Source organism: Eschrichtius robustus, chromosome 5 (assembly GCF_028021215.1).
Source record: "Eschrichtius robustus isolate mEscRob2 chromosome 5, mEscRob2.pri, whole genome shotgun sequence".
NCBI lineage: Eukaryota > Metazoa > Chordata > Mammalia > Artiodactyla > Eschrichtiidae > Eschrichtius > Eschrichtius robustus.
In genome coordinates, this window is record NC_090828.1 from 35,232,928 (window position 1) to 35,250,514 (window position 17,587).

General features: G+C 40.4%; 1 protein-coding gene across 1 annotated transcript in view; it reads right to left on the bottom strand.

Annotated features, from left to right (window-relative positions):
* The window catches only part of AOX1 (aldehyde oxidase 1), a 72,457-nt gene that overhangs the window by 21,409 nt on the left and 33,461 nt on the right, over positions 1 to 17,587 (bottom strand). The window contains exons 20-25 of the mRNA XM_068544690.1: positions 14,756 to 14,852; positions 9,087 to 9,211; positions 6,898 to 7,031; positions 5,779 to 5,866; positions 1,125 to 1,211; positions 92 to 283 (exon numbers count right to left, since the gene is read on the bottom strand). Of these exons, the coding sequence (XP_068400791.1) occupies positions 92 to 283; positions 1,125 to 1,211; positions 5,779 to 5,866; positions 6,898 to 7,031; positions 9,087 to 9,211; positions 14,756 to 14,852 (723 nt within the window). The remainder of the gene's footprint in view (positions 1 to 91; positions 284 to 1,124; positions 1,212 to 5,778; positions 5,867 to 6,897; positions 7,032 to 9,086; positions 9,212 to 14,755; positions 14,853 to 17,587) is intronic.

A 17,587-nucleotide genomic window follows, 5' to 3' on the forward strand; every position in this document is an offset into this window, starting at 1 on the left:
GGACCACAAATTCCTCAACACGAAGACCCCCAGTGGCCCTCCCACCTCTAAAATTCACTATCTTTTGTCTGTGAAACTAATTCAGTTTTACCTTCTCAGGAGACAACCCACATTTGGCTGCAACTTCCGTGATACAGGATTCGGTGATCAGCCCTGTCTGAGGAAAGCCAAACCCTCGCAAAGCCGTGTTGGATGGAAGGTTGGTTCTGCACGCCCATGCCCGACAGCGCAGGTTGGGAAACTTGTAGGCATTTTCCATTTTCAGAAGTCCCATCTCTATCATCTGGGGAAATCCAGAGTTGATGTGATGAGACCTCATCCTTCTGCACCTGTTTTACCATCCTGAGACTTCGGACCAAAATCAGGCCAGAAATGACCTATGTCACATCAAACATGCTAACCTTGATGCATGTCTCAAATTAAATGCATTTTTACTGTAAAATGATTTTTAAAGATTTGAATAATTTTTTTTGAAATCATTACTTTTAAATTTTCACATTAGGGCTAATGCATTTTTCCCCAGGTTTTAAAAATTTCCAAAAGCCTTTGAAGCATTCATAGGCCCTCTCAGTCTACAGAATGTAGACTCTCTCTCTCAGTCTACAGAATAAAATATCCTGAAAAACAGGAAAAAAAATGTTGGTATTTGGCCTAATGCATTTGTTCTCAACCAGGGGCAATTTTCCCCTCTTCCTTCCTGGGACATTTGCCAATGTCTGGAGATATTTTGGGTTGTTAGGTCTGGAGGGTAGCTGCGCCACTGACACATACTGGATAGAGGCCAGTGATACTGAGGGACATCTTACAGTGCACAGGGCGTCCCCACGGCAAAGAACTATCCATTTCAAAACATAAGTGGGGTCAAGGTGAAGGTCTAATGCTCACATCTGGGAAAAGAGCTCTAAGTTTGGGAAGCACGGAGATAACACACAGATGCAGACTCAGCCAGTATCTCTGGGCTCACCCTGGGGGCACCAGTTAGTAATATGAGTCTACTTGCTCCCTGCATTGCGAATCTTTATGCTTTTATAATTAAATATTATTTAACTATTGAACATTATTTGGAATTAAATAATTTTATGCAACACTTTCCAGAATGTGAATTTGCTCATTAAAACACTTACAAGTAATGACTCATCCAGGGAGGCACCTCCATTGCTATAATGCTCCACATCCAGGGCCAAGATTCTGCCATCGTTCATGAATCCAGCCTGGGGAAAGAGAGTGGACCTTTGATACTGGTTCTGGGGACCAAGTCTCTCTAAAGTTTACTTTGTCACTTGTGAACCCTCTACATATAGATGAAAAATTTTATGACGTTAGATTTGACAATTTCTTGGATAAGACACCAAAAGCATAAGCAACAAAAGGAAAAATAGATAAATTGGACTATATCAAAATTTAAAACTTCCCGGTATCAAAGGATACAATCAACAGAGTGAAAAGGCAATCCAGAGAATGGGAGAAAATATTTGCAAACCATATATCTGATAAGGGGTTAATATCTGGGATGTATAAAGAACTCCTGCAACTCAACAACAAGAAGCCCCAAACAACCTGATTAAAAAGTAGACAAAGGACTTGAATAGACACTTCCCCAATGAAAATACACAAAATGGGTAACAAGCACAGGAAAAGATGCTCGGCATCACTAATAATTAGGGAAATGCCAATCAAAACCATAAGATACCACCTCACATCCATTAGAATAGCTACTATAGCAAAAAAAAACAACAACCCAAAAACAGAAACAAAACAATAAGTGTTGGTGCAGATGTGGAGAAACTGGAACCCTTGTGCACTCTTGGTGGGAAGGTAAAATGGTGCAGCTGGGTATTTATCCAAAGGAATTGAAGGCAGGATCTCAGGGAGATATATGTATACCTATGTTCACAGCAGCATCATTCCAAGGGGTAGAAGCAACTGAAGTGTCCATCAATAAATGAATGGAGAAACAAAATATGGAATATACATACAATGGAATATTATTCAGCCAAAAAAAAGGAAGGAAAAAATTCTGACACGTGCTACAACACGGATGAACTTTGTGGACATTATGCTAAGTGAAATAAGTCAGTCACAAAAGGACAAACACTGTATGGTTCTATTTATGTGAGGCACCCAAAGTAGTCAAATGCACAGAGACAGACAGTAGGATGGTGGTTTCCTGGGGCTGTTGGGAGAGGAAGGAATGGGAAGTTATTGCTTAATGGGTACAGAGTTTCAGTTTTGCAAGGTGAAAAGAATTCCAGAGATGGATGGCGATGACTGCACAACAATGTGACTGTACTTAATAATGCCACCCAACTGTACACTTAAAAATGGTTAAGGGCTTCCCTGGTGGCGCAGTGGTTGAGAATCTGCCTGCCAATGCAGGGGACACGGGTTCGAGCCCTGGTCTGGGAAGATCCCACATGCCGCGGAGCGACTAGGCCCGTGAGCCACAATTGCTGAGCCTGCGCGTCTGGAGCCTGTGCTCCGCAATGGGAGAGGCCGCGTTAGTGAGAGGCCCGCGCACCGCGATGAAGAGTGGCCCCCACTTGCCGCAACTAGAGAAAGCCTTTGCACAGAAATGAAGACCCAACACTGCCATAAGTAAGTAAATAAATAAATAAATAAATAAATAAGTAAATTTTTAAAAAAATGGTTAAGATAGTAAATTTTATGTTATGTGTATTTTGCCACAAATAAAAATAATAATAATAAAAAAAGGAAGGATAGAGAAAGATATAAAAGCAAAACAAACACACAAAAAAACCCCTCCTGTTTAATCTGTCACTACTGTTCAATCTTTTTTCTCCTCCTAAAGCAAATCAACTGCATATTTCTTGACCTCTTATTCTCGCCATAAGTTCTTGAATTCTGACTCCCACCCTCATATTTCCACCAAAACCTTTTCCCCTAAAGCCAGCGATCTTCTAATCTCCAAATCTGGTGGCCTGCACGTAATGGACTCTGCACATTTTTCTCATAGGGCCCAATTTCATCACAATTCTCAGCAGCATTTGGTGTTGCTGGAGGTCTTTTAAATAAATATCTTCCTTGCTTTTAAGATGTATTCAATATTTCTGAACTTATTAAAGTTCATTTGGGGAATTCCCTGGTGCTCCAGTGGTTAGGACTCTGTGCTTTCATTGCCGGGGCCCGGGTTCGATCCCTGATCGGGGAACTAAGATCCCGCAAGCCATGCGGCGTAGCCAAAATAATAATAATAATAATAATAATAATAATAATAATAATAATAATAATAATAATAATAATAAAAGTAAAGTTTATTTTAATGATTTTTGTTGAATGGAACCAAATTCAAACTGAAGTCAAGGGCATGAACTATGAATTCAGCAGTTTAAGTCTGAGTCCTGGTTCTGCCACGTAACCCACTCTGTGATCTCGGGCAAGTCATATAACCTCTCTGACTATCTGTGACCTGGCAATAAGTAAGGTAATGCAGGGAAAATCATAAGCCAGTGACTGAAACCTAGCAAGTATCCTAAATAACACTACTGTAAATATTATTAATATCAACTCCTGTCCTCATACTATCCTCCATCAGAACACATTATTTTCTCAAGGTTTTAATCATCATTACGCTGATGGTTTCTGTAACTTATAAACCAGTCTTTTCAATAAAGTCCCATATCGATGAAGGACATTTCCACTTTTAAATGTCCCACTGTCACTTCTTCTCCAGACACACAAATAAACTCATCCCTGTCCGTCTAGACTGTTTCCTCCTTCCAACTTGGCTCTTTCTATCAGAAACCTCCAAGGCATGTTTGTGGTTTCTATTCTCCATTATATTTTGCTAAGTTCGTCACCGAATTCTATTTTATTTTATACCATAATAGCTCTTGGACCCATCTCTTTTTCTACATCTTCCTATCGTAGCCAGACCCCAACTGCTTCATGTCTGAAAGCATCAGCTGCCTCCAGGTGGTCTGCGTCCTCCCTCCTCGCTAGGCCGTCCTGCCCAGTGCCATCATATTCTCCCCCTCAAAGCGCCCATGTTTGGTTATGACACCTGACTGGTCAAGCATCTACTCAGTCTCACTGTATCTTACGAGATCAAGTTTAACCCCCCATCCTGGGATTCTCAGGCCACTCTGAGTCTGGCATCACCTAACCCAACCCATCTTATTTCCCATTACTTTCCAGTAAGCACTCTGTGCTCTAATTCCCCTTCTCCCCTTACTCCTGCCCCTATCAAACAGGCCACGTGTATCCCACCTCTGCATTTACGCTGCTACTATTCCCACCACCTGGTATGCCTTCTTTCTGCCAATCCATTCTTGAAGGTCATTTACGTTTCACCTTCTCTAAGAAGTTTCCTCTACACACTCTAACTCATATTCATCTCTCCCCATAGTTTTACTATGTGCACCTCCTCCTTTAACCTGAGATTATTATGTTTTCATAATGACTTCATATGTGTAAGTCTTATTTCCCCCTCAACGGCTAAAATGTGGTCTCCTTCAGGACAAAGTTTGCTCTAATAAATCTATGTTGCACTAAACCCAATTCAAAATATAGCTTAGGGTGAATGTAAGTTGAAATATATACCTTCGTTATCTTCTAACAATATGTATGCAGGTACACCAGTTGTGGTAGAAACGATGTGATGTGTTCAACAAATCCTGTTGTCTTTCATCCTGGGCACACAGGAAGACTACATTTCCCATGCTCCCTTGCAGTCAGGTGGCAAAGTTCTGGCCAATAATGTGTCGATTGAAGCAAGGACCACCCCTTCCAGGCCTGGTGCTCATAACATCTCCCACACAACACTCTGCTCCCTCTCTTCCCTTCCCTTCCCTTGTCTGCTGCCCTCTGCAGAAAATCCAGTGGAGGACAGAGTCTTTAGGGCGGTGCTAGCCAATGGAACTTCCTGTGATGATGGCAATGTTCTCTATTTGCATGTCCTACATGGCAGCCACTAGCCACAGGTGGTTACTGAGCACTTGAGATATAGTTAATGCAACCGTGGAACTGGATTTTAACTTTCATTTAACTTAGTAGATTTAAATTGAAATAGCCGTATGTGCCTAGTGGCTTCCGTATTCAACAGTGCGGTCAGAGGGCAGGATGGTGGCGCTACTAGATGGAAACAGCTTGCGTCCATGAGTGGTTCTGTGGAGCACAGTTCTCTCCTCTTCTCCGCCCCCCTCCCACCCTCCTCTGATTACACTGGGCTGTTACTTGAGCAAGAATTAACACATAAAAGGTCCAAGTCCGGGAGAGTTTTTAGTTGTTAGAGCAGTTAGCCCATTCTGACAAGTAAACTTATTTCTTAGAAAGCAAAAGAATACTTATTTTCTGCTACGGAAACTTTTCTAGGAATTAGGAATTTCTGGTACAGAGTTTTACCAAAATACCTTTGACATATTGATAAATGAGGAAGCTGTCGGCAAGCATCTGCAATTTCGCATAACGTTATTGTTACAGAAACTATTCTGTTTTTACCTCCCACGTATAAAACTGTGGGAATAGTGTGGTTATCAGATCCACTTTCATGGACGTATGTATATACTCACATGTTTTCCAGCTATGCACTCTGTAGCAGCCAATACCAGCTCGCACTTTTTCCACAAACTGATATCTTTGAGGAAAGCAGAAAAGCTTCACTGAACCAGCCAGTAATCAGTCAGCACAAGGAAGAGAAAGTGTGACGCACAATTTGTTGATTTGCTCACTGTTGTTCCCTGGTAGAGAGTGGCCAGATGCTGCCCTCTGCATTTCTGTAATGTTATATTTACAACATAAATCCCCCATCCTTCTACTCACTTTATACTTTCCAAGGTAAGGGTGGCGGCCTCCAGTTATTAACATGTCTTCTCCTCGTTCCAGAATGCAGCGGACTGCACGACCATGCCTAAAACAGGAAAAAAAAAAAAAAAAATCGGGAGAGGTAAACTCTTTTACCTACCAGGTATTATCTGGGGTTTATGTAACTCCTAGTGAGAGCCTGGTGGCGTCCACACACACTGCAGAGCCGCAGAGTGACGCTGTGCTGCTCTCAGGCATACACCAGTGACCGCCTCTTCCTTTGGGTCAGGACACAGTGAATGGCACTCACTACTTATGCAAGGGGGCTCTCGGGCCCAAGCCTCTGCGGTACTGCTTTGGGGTTATTTCCCACTGTGATAATCACCTCTGTGATAGGCAAACAGTCCCAAGGCCACATTATAGTTGGTTACAAATGGAGGAACTCAAGTGGTGTCTGACTGCCAAGTATTCCCTGATAGGACAGGTCTGGAATGAAGGTCTTTTTGTGTTATGGGGCAGAGGAACTGACGTACGTTACTTAGCAAAGAAATTAAGCCTTCTAGGTGTGCCTGTTCCAAAGACAATTTCCTATGGTTATATTCTGACACTCTTAAAGGAAAATGGTACTATAAATAAAGGTAAGCATAACAGAAGCAAATTTTCCATTTAAATTAAGGGGAAAAAATATACACACACACACACCTTTTGAGATACACTTATATTTATATCTATCTATATGTATATAAACCTTTTGAGATATGTATAGGTATAGATATATAGATAGATATAAATGTCTACCTCAAAAGGTTGAACTGACCTATGTATATATACAGGTGCTAAGGACAAGTAACCCCACCCTTTCAGGATCTGCATCTGTCTACTCTCCAGATATTATATATTTTACTGTGGTTTTTACTCTTTTCAGTAATTGATTCTCATTTTTGTTTTTATAGTATGTAGTTTGACAATATAAAATAAAGAAGTTGTGATAAGCTGGCAGCTTGTTTGTATATTTGTATATTATATGTGATTTTAAATAACCTTGACCCAGACTCTTCCTCCTTAACCGCAATATTGAAAATATTCAATGTGACCTCATTTTATTTTTAGTCTACTTAACAGATTTTCTCCACTTACTTGTTTGCAGCAAATGCGGCGATGGCTGCCATGATGCCAGTTTTCATCACCTTCCCCCCGAAAGCCCCGCCAACACGCTTTACATGACACATGACCTTGTTAGCTGGGAGCTTCAAGGTTGAAGCAACTATGTCCTGTGAATGATAACAGTTCTCATTAATCTGACCCATCTGCAGCAAGGGAGTGGGAACAGTCCTTACACATTTTGATTCCTTAATGTTGTACATGATACACAAATTGTGTGGTTACACTAAATAATGGGATGATTTCCAGGAACCTAAGCATGCATCCATGCCGATCTCAGTAGTATTTAGCTGTAATGACAGCACCAAAACTATCATTAAGTAGTCCTTCCAATATCAATGAGATATTTTTGTGATAATAAAATTAAAAAAAAATTTTTCCCCATGAACTACACCCAAGGTATCCTTTTCAGACTAACCCCTAGGGATATGTTTCCTGCAGCAGTGAGATTCCGTGGCCTTCCAAGCCTCTCTCAGACTGGGTCTTTTCCCTGCACACCACTGTCTCCACTGGAGAATGAGCACTCCTCACCTTCCATTTGGATTCAGTTGGCTGGTGGGTCGTCCCTGGATGTAGGCCTTGCTCTTCCTTGCCATCCTAATGTTTGAGGTCATTAAGTCTTTTTTGTTGTTGTTGTTATAAATTTACTTATTTATTTATTTGTTCTTATTTTTATTTTTGGCTGCGTTGGGTCTTTGTTGCTGCGCATGGGCTTTCTCTAGTTGCGGTGCGCGGGGGTTGCTCTTCGTTGCGGTGCGTGGGCTTCTCATTGTGGCGGCTTCTCTTGTTGCAGAGCACGGGCTCTAGGCGTGCAGGCTCAGTAGTTGTGGCACATGGGCTCTAGAGCGCAGGCTCAGTAGTTGTGGCGCACGGGCTTAGTTGCTCCGTGGCATGTGGATCTTCCTGGACCAGAGCTTGAAGCCATGTCCCTTGCATTGGCAGGTGGATTCTTAACCACTGCGCCACCAGGGAAGTCCAGGTCATTAAGTCTTAATAACTCATTTTTATACATGGGGAGCCCAAGAGGAATGAAGTGATGGGACCAATGTCACACGGGGAGTGAGAGGCAGAACAGGAATGGAATGGAATTCGTCTGATCCTTCTTAGTGTTCCACCTTCTAAGAGGCCTCATTCTCCACATTCCCACATTCCTACTTGCTCTGGTAATGACGCTGGCTCCTTGTGACCTACTGAATCAAGACCCCAGTGTCTGTTCCCCTTACTTTCACCCTGATGCTTAAACTAGCCACCCCAGGCACATCCAGCTTGGGCAGTCTTCGTACTACTCCTCCTTCTTTACACGCATGCTGCCTGGCATATAGGACATATAGGCAAAAAGTGTTTGCAGAAGGGACAAGTGAATGAATGAATGAATGAGTGGCATTTGATCTTGGTGTGGAACTCCCTGGAAATGGCTTCTCTTCTCACCATCTAGACAAAACTCATTCTCACTGTAAATCCCAGCTTAAGACTTCATCTTCATGAGACTTCCTGGATGATTCTTGGGCTTCACAAACCTCCATTCTCTTAATTCTTCCACCTATGTAAACTCTGACTTTGCTGGTTGCATTCTGCCCCATACTATTTCCTAATCGCTTCATGTGAATTAGGTGACTATAAGTTTTGGAGGGCAGGCCTTCCTTTGTTAAATTTTGGGGTTTATTTCAGTTTTGTTGAGCAATAATTGACATACATCACTGTATAAGTTTAAGGTGCACAGCATGATGGTTTGATTTCCATATATTGATTATCACAATAGGTCTAGTTAACATCCACCATCTCATATAGATACAATTAAAAGAAAAAAATTTCTCCTTGTGACAAGAACTCTTAGGATCTGTTTCTTAACAACTTTCATATATAATACAGCAGTGTTGACTATAGTCATCATTTCTTTCGTATTCTTAACAGTGCCAAGAGTATAGAGAAAGAGACCGGCTGATCCCGTAACTGGTTTTAAAGTTACAGATCCACAAACAGAAGGTCATTACTTTCATAATACCATCTTAAAAGTTTTAAAGTTGTATGGTTATTAATACCCAAATGGATATGGCTATTAGTATTCCGAACTCCTTCAGTTTCTAAAATGTTCTAAATTGTTCTTGGTATATCTTGTTGACAGAAACCACTTAGCCATGTCCCCTCCATAATGGCCCCCACATTACCTGTATGTATTTGGGAAACTGTGTGGACACGTAGACATCAATTTCTTGATCCTCTCCTTTGGGAACAACAAGCATGCTTTGGGTTTCCATATAAAAATGTTCTTGACCTCCCATGTGTATTTTACCTGTTAGAGGAAAATATTCCAGTCAAGGAGGCAGTCAGATAGGACAGGTAGCACCCCCCATGTGTTATCTCATTACAGAGAAATTCCACCGACAGTGCTTCTGCTGGGGCAGTGGGCTACATGGTGAAGAGCCACAAACAACAATATTTAGCTTTTATTATACCTGCATATTTGAAGTAGAGTTCTGCAGGGGAATGTGTCACGTCTGCCAGCACGGTAGGTCTCAGAGTGACAGGGAAAGATGTGTGACTTTTCAGAGTCAAAATACTATAGCAAGGAGAATTCTGGTTCCAAGACAAGATGGAGTAGATGCATTTCTCCCTGTTCCTTCTTCTAAGTACAGCTAACAATTCTGGACACTATATGTAATAAAAGAAACATAAGAAGGTTCTGAAAAGTAGAGGAGAAGGCAAACCAGCTAGGGACTTTGGGACCCAAGGAAAGACACAATGTTGGGTTCAGTGGGTTTTGTTATTGTTTGCTTCATATATCCCAGACTTGGTGCCAGGGAAGCAGAAATCCAGAAACACCAACAGGCAAAGAGAAAAAAAATCCCCCAAGAAAAGCCTATTTTCTCTAGCCAAAGGACCAGGAAAGCGGAAGCCTATCAAGACAGAAAACTTTTATGCAATACCTACTCTGCTCTAGCCAAACACTACAGAAAAAACTGCAGACCTATCTCTGTCTGCAAAAGTTGAGTGGGGAGCTTAGACTTCCACCCTTATCAAGCTGTGATGAGGTACCCCAAACCTTCCACTGGGGTGGTGTTAATGGGGACCCTACAGGGAACCTGGACTTCCATGCTCCACCTGGAAATAACAAGACATCACCCCCCGTTCCTTCCAACACAGGGTCAGAGGAGTTCTGGTAAAATAGATGATTTAAATAAGATCCAAAGTCTTACAACATAATATCCAAAGTGAACTGGATAAAATCAGAAATCATTCATCATACCAAGAACTCAACTTGAATGAGAAAAGACAATCAACAGATGCCAACAGTGAGATGACACAGATGTAGGAATTATCTGTCAAGGATTTTAAAGCAGCCATCATAAAAATGTTTTGATTTACATAAACACTTGGAACAAATGAAAAAAAATAGAAAGTCTCAGCAAAGAAACAAGATATAAGAGAACAAAATGGAAATTTTAGAGCTAAGAAATACAACACTCAAAATATAAGGGGCTCAGTGGATGAGCTCAACAACAGAATAGAGAGAACAGTGGGAATCATCAGGGAACAAGAATACAGAACAATAGAAATTGCTCAACCTGAGCAATAGAGAGAATAGACTGAAAAGAAAATGAGCAGAGCCTCAGAAACATTTGTGATTAAAATTAAAGTCTGAACATTTGTGTCATTAAAATCGAGTATTTGAAGATGTAATACCTGAAAATTTCCCAAACTTGGTAAAAGACACCAACTTACAGATTTAAGAAGCTGAGTAAATCCCAAAGAAGATAAACCAAAGAAATTCATGCCAAGACACATCACAGTCAAACTTCTGAAAACTAAAAACAAAATATGTTGAAAGCAGAGAGAGAAAAACATTGCCTCTCCTATTGGGGAAAAATACTTCAAAAGACAGCAGATTTCTCATCAGAAACCATGGAGGCCAGAAGAACTGGTACAACATCTTTCTTCAAGTGCTAAAAGACCTATCAACTCAGAATTCTATATCCAGTGAAAATACCTTTCAAGGATAAAAAAGAAATTAAAAAGACATTCTCAGATGAAGGAAAGCTGAGAGGGTTTGTCTTCAACAGACCTATCAAAAAAGAATGATTGGCTAAGAGTTTTTGAAACAAACAGGAAATTATTATTTTTTTTTAAAGGAATCTTGGAACATCAGGAAGGTGAGAGAGCAATGGTAAGCAGACAACTACGGGCAAACACAATAGACTTTCCTTCTCCTCTTGAGTTTTCTAAATTGTATTTGAAACAAAATTATAACATTGCTTCATGTGATTTTCAATGCATGTAGAAGAAATTTTTTAAGACAATTGTATTTAAATAAGGGAGAGGAAAGGGATGTAAAGGGAGGTAAGGTTTCTATACTTTACTCAAATTGATAACGTGTTGCTACCAGATATACTGTAATTTAAATTTCATTTCCAGAACTACCACTAAAAAAATTCACAAAGAGATACACTCAAACCACTATTCATAAATCAAAGTGGAATTCTAAAAACTGTTTGAAAAACAGAAGTAAGAAAAAACAACACAATATGACAATGTCAGTCATCATGTTAGGTGGAAAGCAGAACTTTTAAAAATTAAAAATGTACCCAATAAGAGTGATTTGTAAATTATTTGAGGGAGATTCCCAAGGAAATCTTTTGTATTAGAATCTGGACTTCCTATCTCATCCAAAATCTGAGTAAAGAAAGAGTACAGAAGAATAAACAGATTCTACTTCTTTTATAAAACATAAAAATTAAAATGTCAAGAACCAAGATCTCAATTTCAATCTAAGCTCTTACCAAAAATGTACATTGAAACACCCATTTGTCAGGAGGCTAAAATTCATGGTTTACAATATTAGTGATTTCACCTATCCACTCAGAATTAATTTGGTTAAGTATCTACTTCATTGAAAAAAATACAGAGCTAAAAAGTATTAGACAGAGCTGTTTCTACTTAAACCTGTAAGGTAGGCAATGTTTTAGGGCCTTGCTACATTGCGCTGCCCAGCCCCCTAGCCCTGGACCCACGGTGCCCTCTCCTCACCCCACGGTGTTGCTCTCAACTCTCTCGGTTGGAAACCAATTTGTTCAACTAATCCCTGAGATAAAACGTTATCCCAGTATGGGTTTAGGAATGATTCCTTTAGGCGTATTTACATTTTAATGAGTTCCTTAAAGATGAAAAGCCATTAAGATAAGGAGTCTCTCTGTACTATGCCCAACAGGACAGGGTGTGGGAAGACAATCCCAGTTTCAGGGCTTCGAGATCTCCTGCAAATCCTGCTACAGAGATTGTCAGTGTAAAGCTCAACCAAGATCACAGAATTTTAAAGAGATGAATGGGAAGTGGCATAATGCAGAGGAGAGAACGCTAACTTCAGAGGTGGGAAACGTAGATAGATTTGATTCCTGGTCAACTGTCTGTCTCTCTAGACTTAGCTCATCTGTAACTCATCTGTAAACCGTGTTCTTTAATGCCCCTCTAGGGCTACGACACCAGTGTTACGTAGGGCTGAGATACATCTGCACAGTTGGTAAAAGCCAACAATAATATCATTCCCTTCAAGAACACGGTCGAAGACTTGATGTGATTCTCGACATATTTAATCTTTTAAATATTCTTTTTCTTGGAGCATCTATTTTCCTAAGGGGCAATTAAGTGCTGTTATGATTAGTACCTCCAGTTATCTCTCATTGAAACAAGTAGTCAAAAATTCTTCATCCAAATGACAACTGCAGAGTAAGAATAAAACCCCTCAAACCAGTGAGTCAAGAGGATGAAAACTTAAAAGTAGTATATATGTCCCTTTTAGAGCTTCCTGTTCACTTTTATACTTATCGATAGGGTATAGGAAGTTAAAATTCAAGTAAGAGACAGATTGAACAACTTTTACCTAACTAAATCAAATAATTAAATGAGATGTTGAGTAAATATACAATAACTGAATTCTCACACAAACATATTATGGAAAGAACAGAGCAAGGACATTTTATGGCACAAGTGGAGGAACTTCCCTAAATATTGATATTTCCAAGATGCTCTCGCCAGGGACTCTCTGTGCAAAAATGCTCCTTCCTTCTCTTCTCCCACAAAACAAACTCACCCTATGAATGTTTGCTAGATTTTACTAATCCTAAGAATCACCTGGAGCACAATTAAAATTTGTCAAAAACAGATTCCTGGGCTACCCTGGGTCTTTCAACTCCAGAATTCCAAGAAAAGCACACAGGAATCTCCAGGCAGGTCTTGGAAGCATCTTCTAGTGTGAAAAACTGGGAAACATTGGGTTTGATAGATGAACACCTGCCGGTGTGTTCCCTCAATAATAGACAACCTTTTCTACAGAACAACAAAAATATCCAAACCTAATAATAATTATTGTTCATAGTTATGGCTCTCTTACTATGCCCCAAGCTCTGTGCCAAGCACACATGTATTATCTCTTGTAATCTTCATAATGGGTCACTGAGGTCAGTATTATTTTATCCATGTGATTTTGAAACAAGGAGACTGAGCCCAGAGAAGTGCCCTGCAAAGTCACACAGCTAGTAAGACAGGATGCCAAGGAATACTGGCAGGGTGACAGTACAAGGTGTCTTTCCTACAGCTTCCAGGTGACATTATCTACTCCAGCTCCGAGAAGCTTCAGGTTTTATACAGCCATGGAGTGAAGAGGCATGATAGGCTTTCAGCTCAGTGGCTGGACTGACTGATTATATATGGCACAGCTCTGGGATGGTATGTTTTAGGACTCTTCCTGTGCTTGAGATCAGGGTTGGAGAGAAAAATTAAGGAGATGGTAGCATCTAGCATGCACTTGAGGCTAATATCCTGGAAATTCACTTGAAGACAGGAGATGCAAATGACTTATTCTCTGCCTTGAGATATGGTACAGACAGCCCATACCCACCCAGCAACACATCTGGGTTAATCAGATCTTGCATGACAGGCGTTAGGGATGGATTTTACAGCACAGCAGTATGACAGCAGGGCATATCTAAGACCCACAGTAAATCATTTTTTTTCCTGCTATAAAGGACATCACTAAGACAAATGGCAAAATTCAAATAAAGTATGTAGATTAAATGATAGTATTATGTCAATGTTAATGTTCTGATTTTAAAAACTGTATGTTTATGTAAGATAATATCCTTGTTCTTAGAAAATGGACACTGTAGTATTTAGGAGGAGAGAGGCATCAAGTCAGTAACTTACTCTCAAATGGCTCAGAAAAAAATGTGTGTGTGTGTGTATATGTCTCTCTCTATATATATGTAGAGAGACAGACAGATAAGACAGACAGGCAGAGAGACAGAGACAGGGACAGAGACACACACACACACAGAATGATAAAGCAAGTGTCATGAGATGTCTATTGGGGAATCTGGGTAAAGGGTAATTAAGAGTTTCTCTAATGTTTCTGCAACTCTTCTGAAATTTAAAACTATTTCAAAATAAAAAGTTACAAAAAATTTATTGGAAAGTTCAAATCAACTGATTTCCAAGAGGGAAATTTAATTTTCATTACATATATACATAACTAAAAGAAGTCTGCAAGGAAGTGGGGGAAGGAGACAGGGAGGGAAAGAAGAAAGGAAGGAGAAAGCAGAGATGGAGGGGGGAGGGAGAAGTCAGAAAGGATGAAACAGAAAGAAACATGGGCTTTGGAAAGCCTTAAAAAAGCTATCAATCCACAGTGCTTCGTGGCTTAGTGGCTGTTGTATGACCGTGGTCCTGCTCCTTAACCACTCTGAGCCTCAGTTTCCGGACCTTCAGGAAAACAGACACCACCTGTATAACAACTGGGCAGGCCAGGGTTGCTTCCTCTCTCATCATTCTTTTCAGATAGTTTTACCTTCAAGAATTTGATCCACCATTTTAAATGCTTCATCAATATTTCCATACTCCAGTTTCCTTTCTTGCTCGAAGAAGGACTTGTGTTGTATAGCCTCCTAGAAAGAGAACAGAAAAGTGAGGCCCCCGGGGCAAGAGACCCAGCCCGACAGCAGTAGCCACATGTGATGTTGCATCGTCTGAGTCTGCGCAGCGCTTCTCTTGCTCTGGAATCGCATGAGCTGAGCTGAGAACCAGGCTGCAGAAAGACTCCCCATGGAGCAAATGCAAATGTCCGCATCAAAAAAAAAAAAAAAAAAAGTATGCTTAGAAAACACCTAGCACCAGGTGGTCCCATTACGGAACTAATATTTCCAGGCAGATTATTCTTTTCATTCCACAGCCCATGTTATGCAGCCAATGGAACAAGGCACAGGGGTTTAGATCTTGGGCTCTGGACCCAGTCGGAGTTGTGTCCATTTTCTCCATTTACCAGCTGTTTGACTGTGGGTCTATTACTTCACCTCTTTGAGCCTCATCTGTAAAATGCAGGTAGAGTTGTGCACATAGCTCCAATAGGGTTGTGGAAAGAACAGAATGAAATGAGGCATGAGAGAGCTTACACGGCATTTAATAAGTGCTCTGTCAGTGTCAGCTGAAGACACTCTAGTGATAAGGACATGGTGGCCTTGCCTGCCAGCCCCAAGCTCCTCCTTTGGGGGTATGAGTACAGCATTTGCACCTGGGACCTCCAGCCCTGGAAGAAAGATTCCATTACAAGTCCAGAGTGGGTACCACAAATCCACTTATATTCTGGTTCCTAATGGCTTCTCCCAGATGCCTACTGAAGGGGTACAGTAGTAGGTACACATAATCATGGATGTAGCTATAATAATCTAGGTTGGTTTTCTTACCTATCCTTAGGAATTCATCTTGCTGTAATCCCTGGGTCCTTGGCAAACGTGACATGCCAGCTCCTGCCAGCATTTCTACAATGGATTATTGTCCATCCATGAAATTCCAGCCTGCTGGCAGTTAGGGATTCTCCTAACTCTGGTTCCCTCTGGCCACCAATCGGTGTCTAGACCTATCAGTATACCTTACGGGATGTTCTATTGTGATCCTGCCATTTCCTCCATTCAAAAAGTGGGATGGTTTTTTTCTACTACCATGGGGCCAAGGGTCTTTGATAGAGTGTCTGTTGATCGCTTCTATTGCTGACCAGCTGTTGGACCTTGGGTAACTGTGTCTTTCAGTTTCTGCATCAGAATGGGGATCATAACAGTTTTTACCTCATAGGATTGTTGTGAGCATTTAGTGAGTTAAGGTAGGAAGCCTGCTTAGAACAAGGTAAACACACAGAGAACTCTAGGTATTAGCTATGGTCACGTTGTTGACCATGACGATTGATGAGAGATTCTGGTCGGGAGCATAGTTTTCTCACCATGGTCATCAGCCTGACCTCGTGAGCCAAGAGTTTAGATAGCGTTTCCCCATTCAAACTATTAAAAATTCAAAAAAGCATAAGCTAGGTTAAACAGTAGTGATAGTGATGGAGATCCACTTGTTTTTATCCTATTTTGATTGATAACACACTTCCTAATGGAATCAGTTCATATGATTTTCTTATTAATCTAAGACTCAGATATTCTAGGTTCAAAACAGAAATTAAGTTTTATAAATCCAATTGTTTTTTTAAGTTTAATCTTTTTCCACTTCCTTTGCTGCTTTGCTCCAATTTTTTTTTTAAGTTTAATCTTTTTCTACTTCCCTTGCTGCTTGCTCTGCTTGCTTGGAGCTAATTTCCTGAATATTTCTTGGTCAGCAAAGTGATAAAAAGAACTGTAATGCGTAGGGAGCAGGGCATATTTCCTTGCTATACACTTTGATTAAATCTACTTGATCTAGTTGATTAACCTTGGAGACCTTAACCTCTGATATAAACATGCGGTAGCTCTTTTCCACGATGTCAAAGTTTGGTATTTGATGCTGGGATTCTCTGGCAGACAATTAGAGATGTGCCGGTCCAAGTTGGGGGGGAAGGGATGGGAAGAGAGTGGTATCTATTTGCTTATTTGGAGTTTTATTTGGCTGGAAAGCGGGGTGAGGGGGAAGGGAAGATATTTAGCTACTGGAATTGGGCAAAGAATTACAAACAAGATTTTTGATAAAGTATTACGGACATAATTTCTTACTAAGAAGTAAGCCTAACTCTAAAACAAAATGTTGAGGAAGGAATGTATAAAGTAAGCAAGCAGAGCAGGCAACGTATGAATGAAAACAGTTTAAGAGAACAGGATGTTTGAATTTGAAACTGGCCAGGAAAATGTGGAAAGCATAATCGCTCTTTGACTCCAACTAAACTTTTATATTTTTGTCTCCTTGACATGATTTTATTTTAATTTCAGAACACTGAGAACATTGTCCAGAAACAAACTCTATGTTCCTTGGCATAAAGCAGCATGATAGGAAACATACCCAAGGCCAAGTTCTCCTGGAGACACTAATCTTGGCCAACTCATTTCCTTATTTTCTGCCTCAGAGCATGCTAGTCACCTAGAGACCAATTTATTTATTATGTTGTGGAGATAATATTGTATTCCGAGATTACACTGAGTCTGTATGTGCTGAATCTAATCTATTCATGATGCTTTCCCAACTTTCATGCTTTTATTACTTAGTCAATTATAAGAGCCAATGAAATATATGCAGAAGATTACTCATATCATTTCATGGAGATGAGTCTGAAAACCTTTATAAATTTCAAAATCCTTTTTAAAAAACAGGATAGGAAATGCAGTTCCCCAATTTGTTTAAGTTGCCAAAATAGCTGTAGGCATCATAGGATCTATTT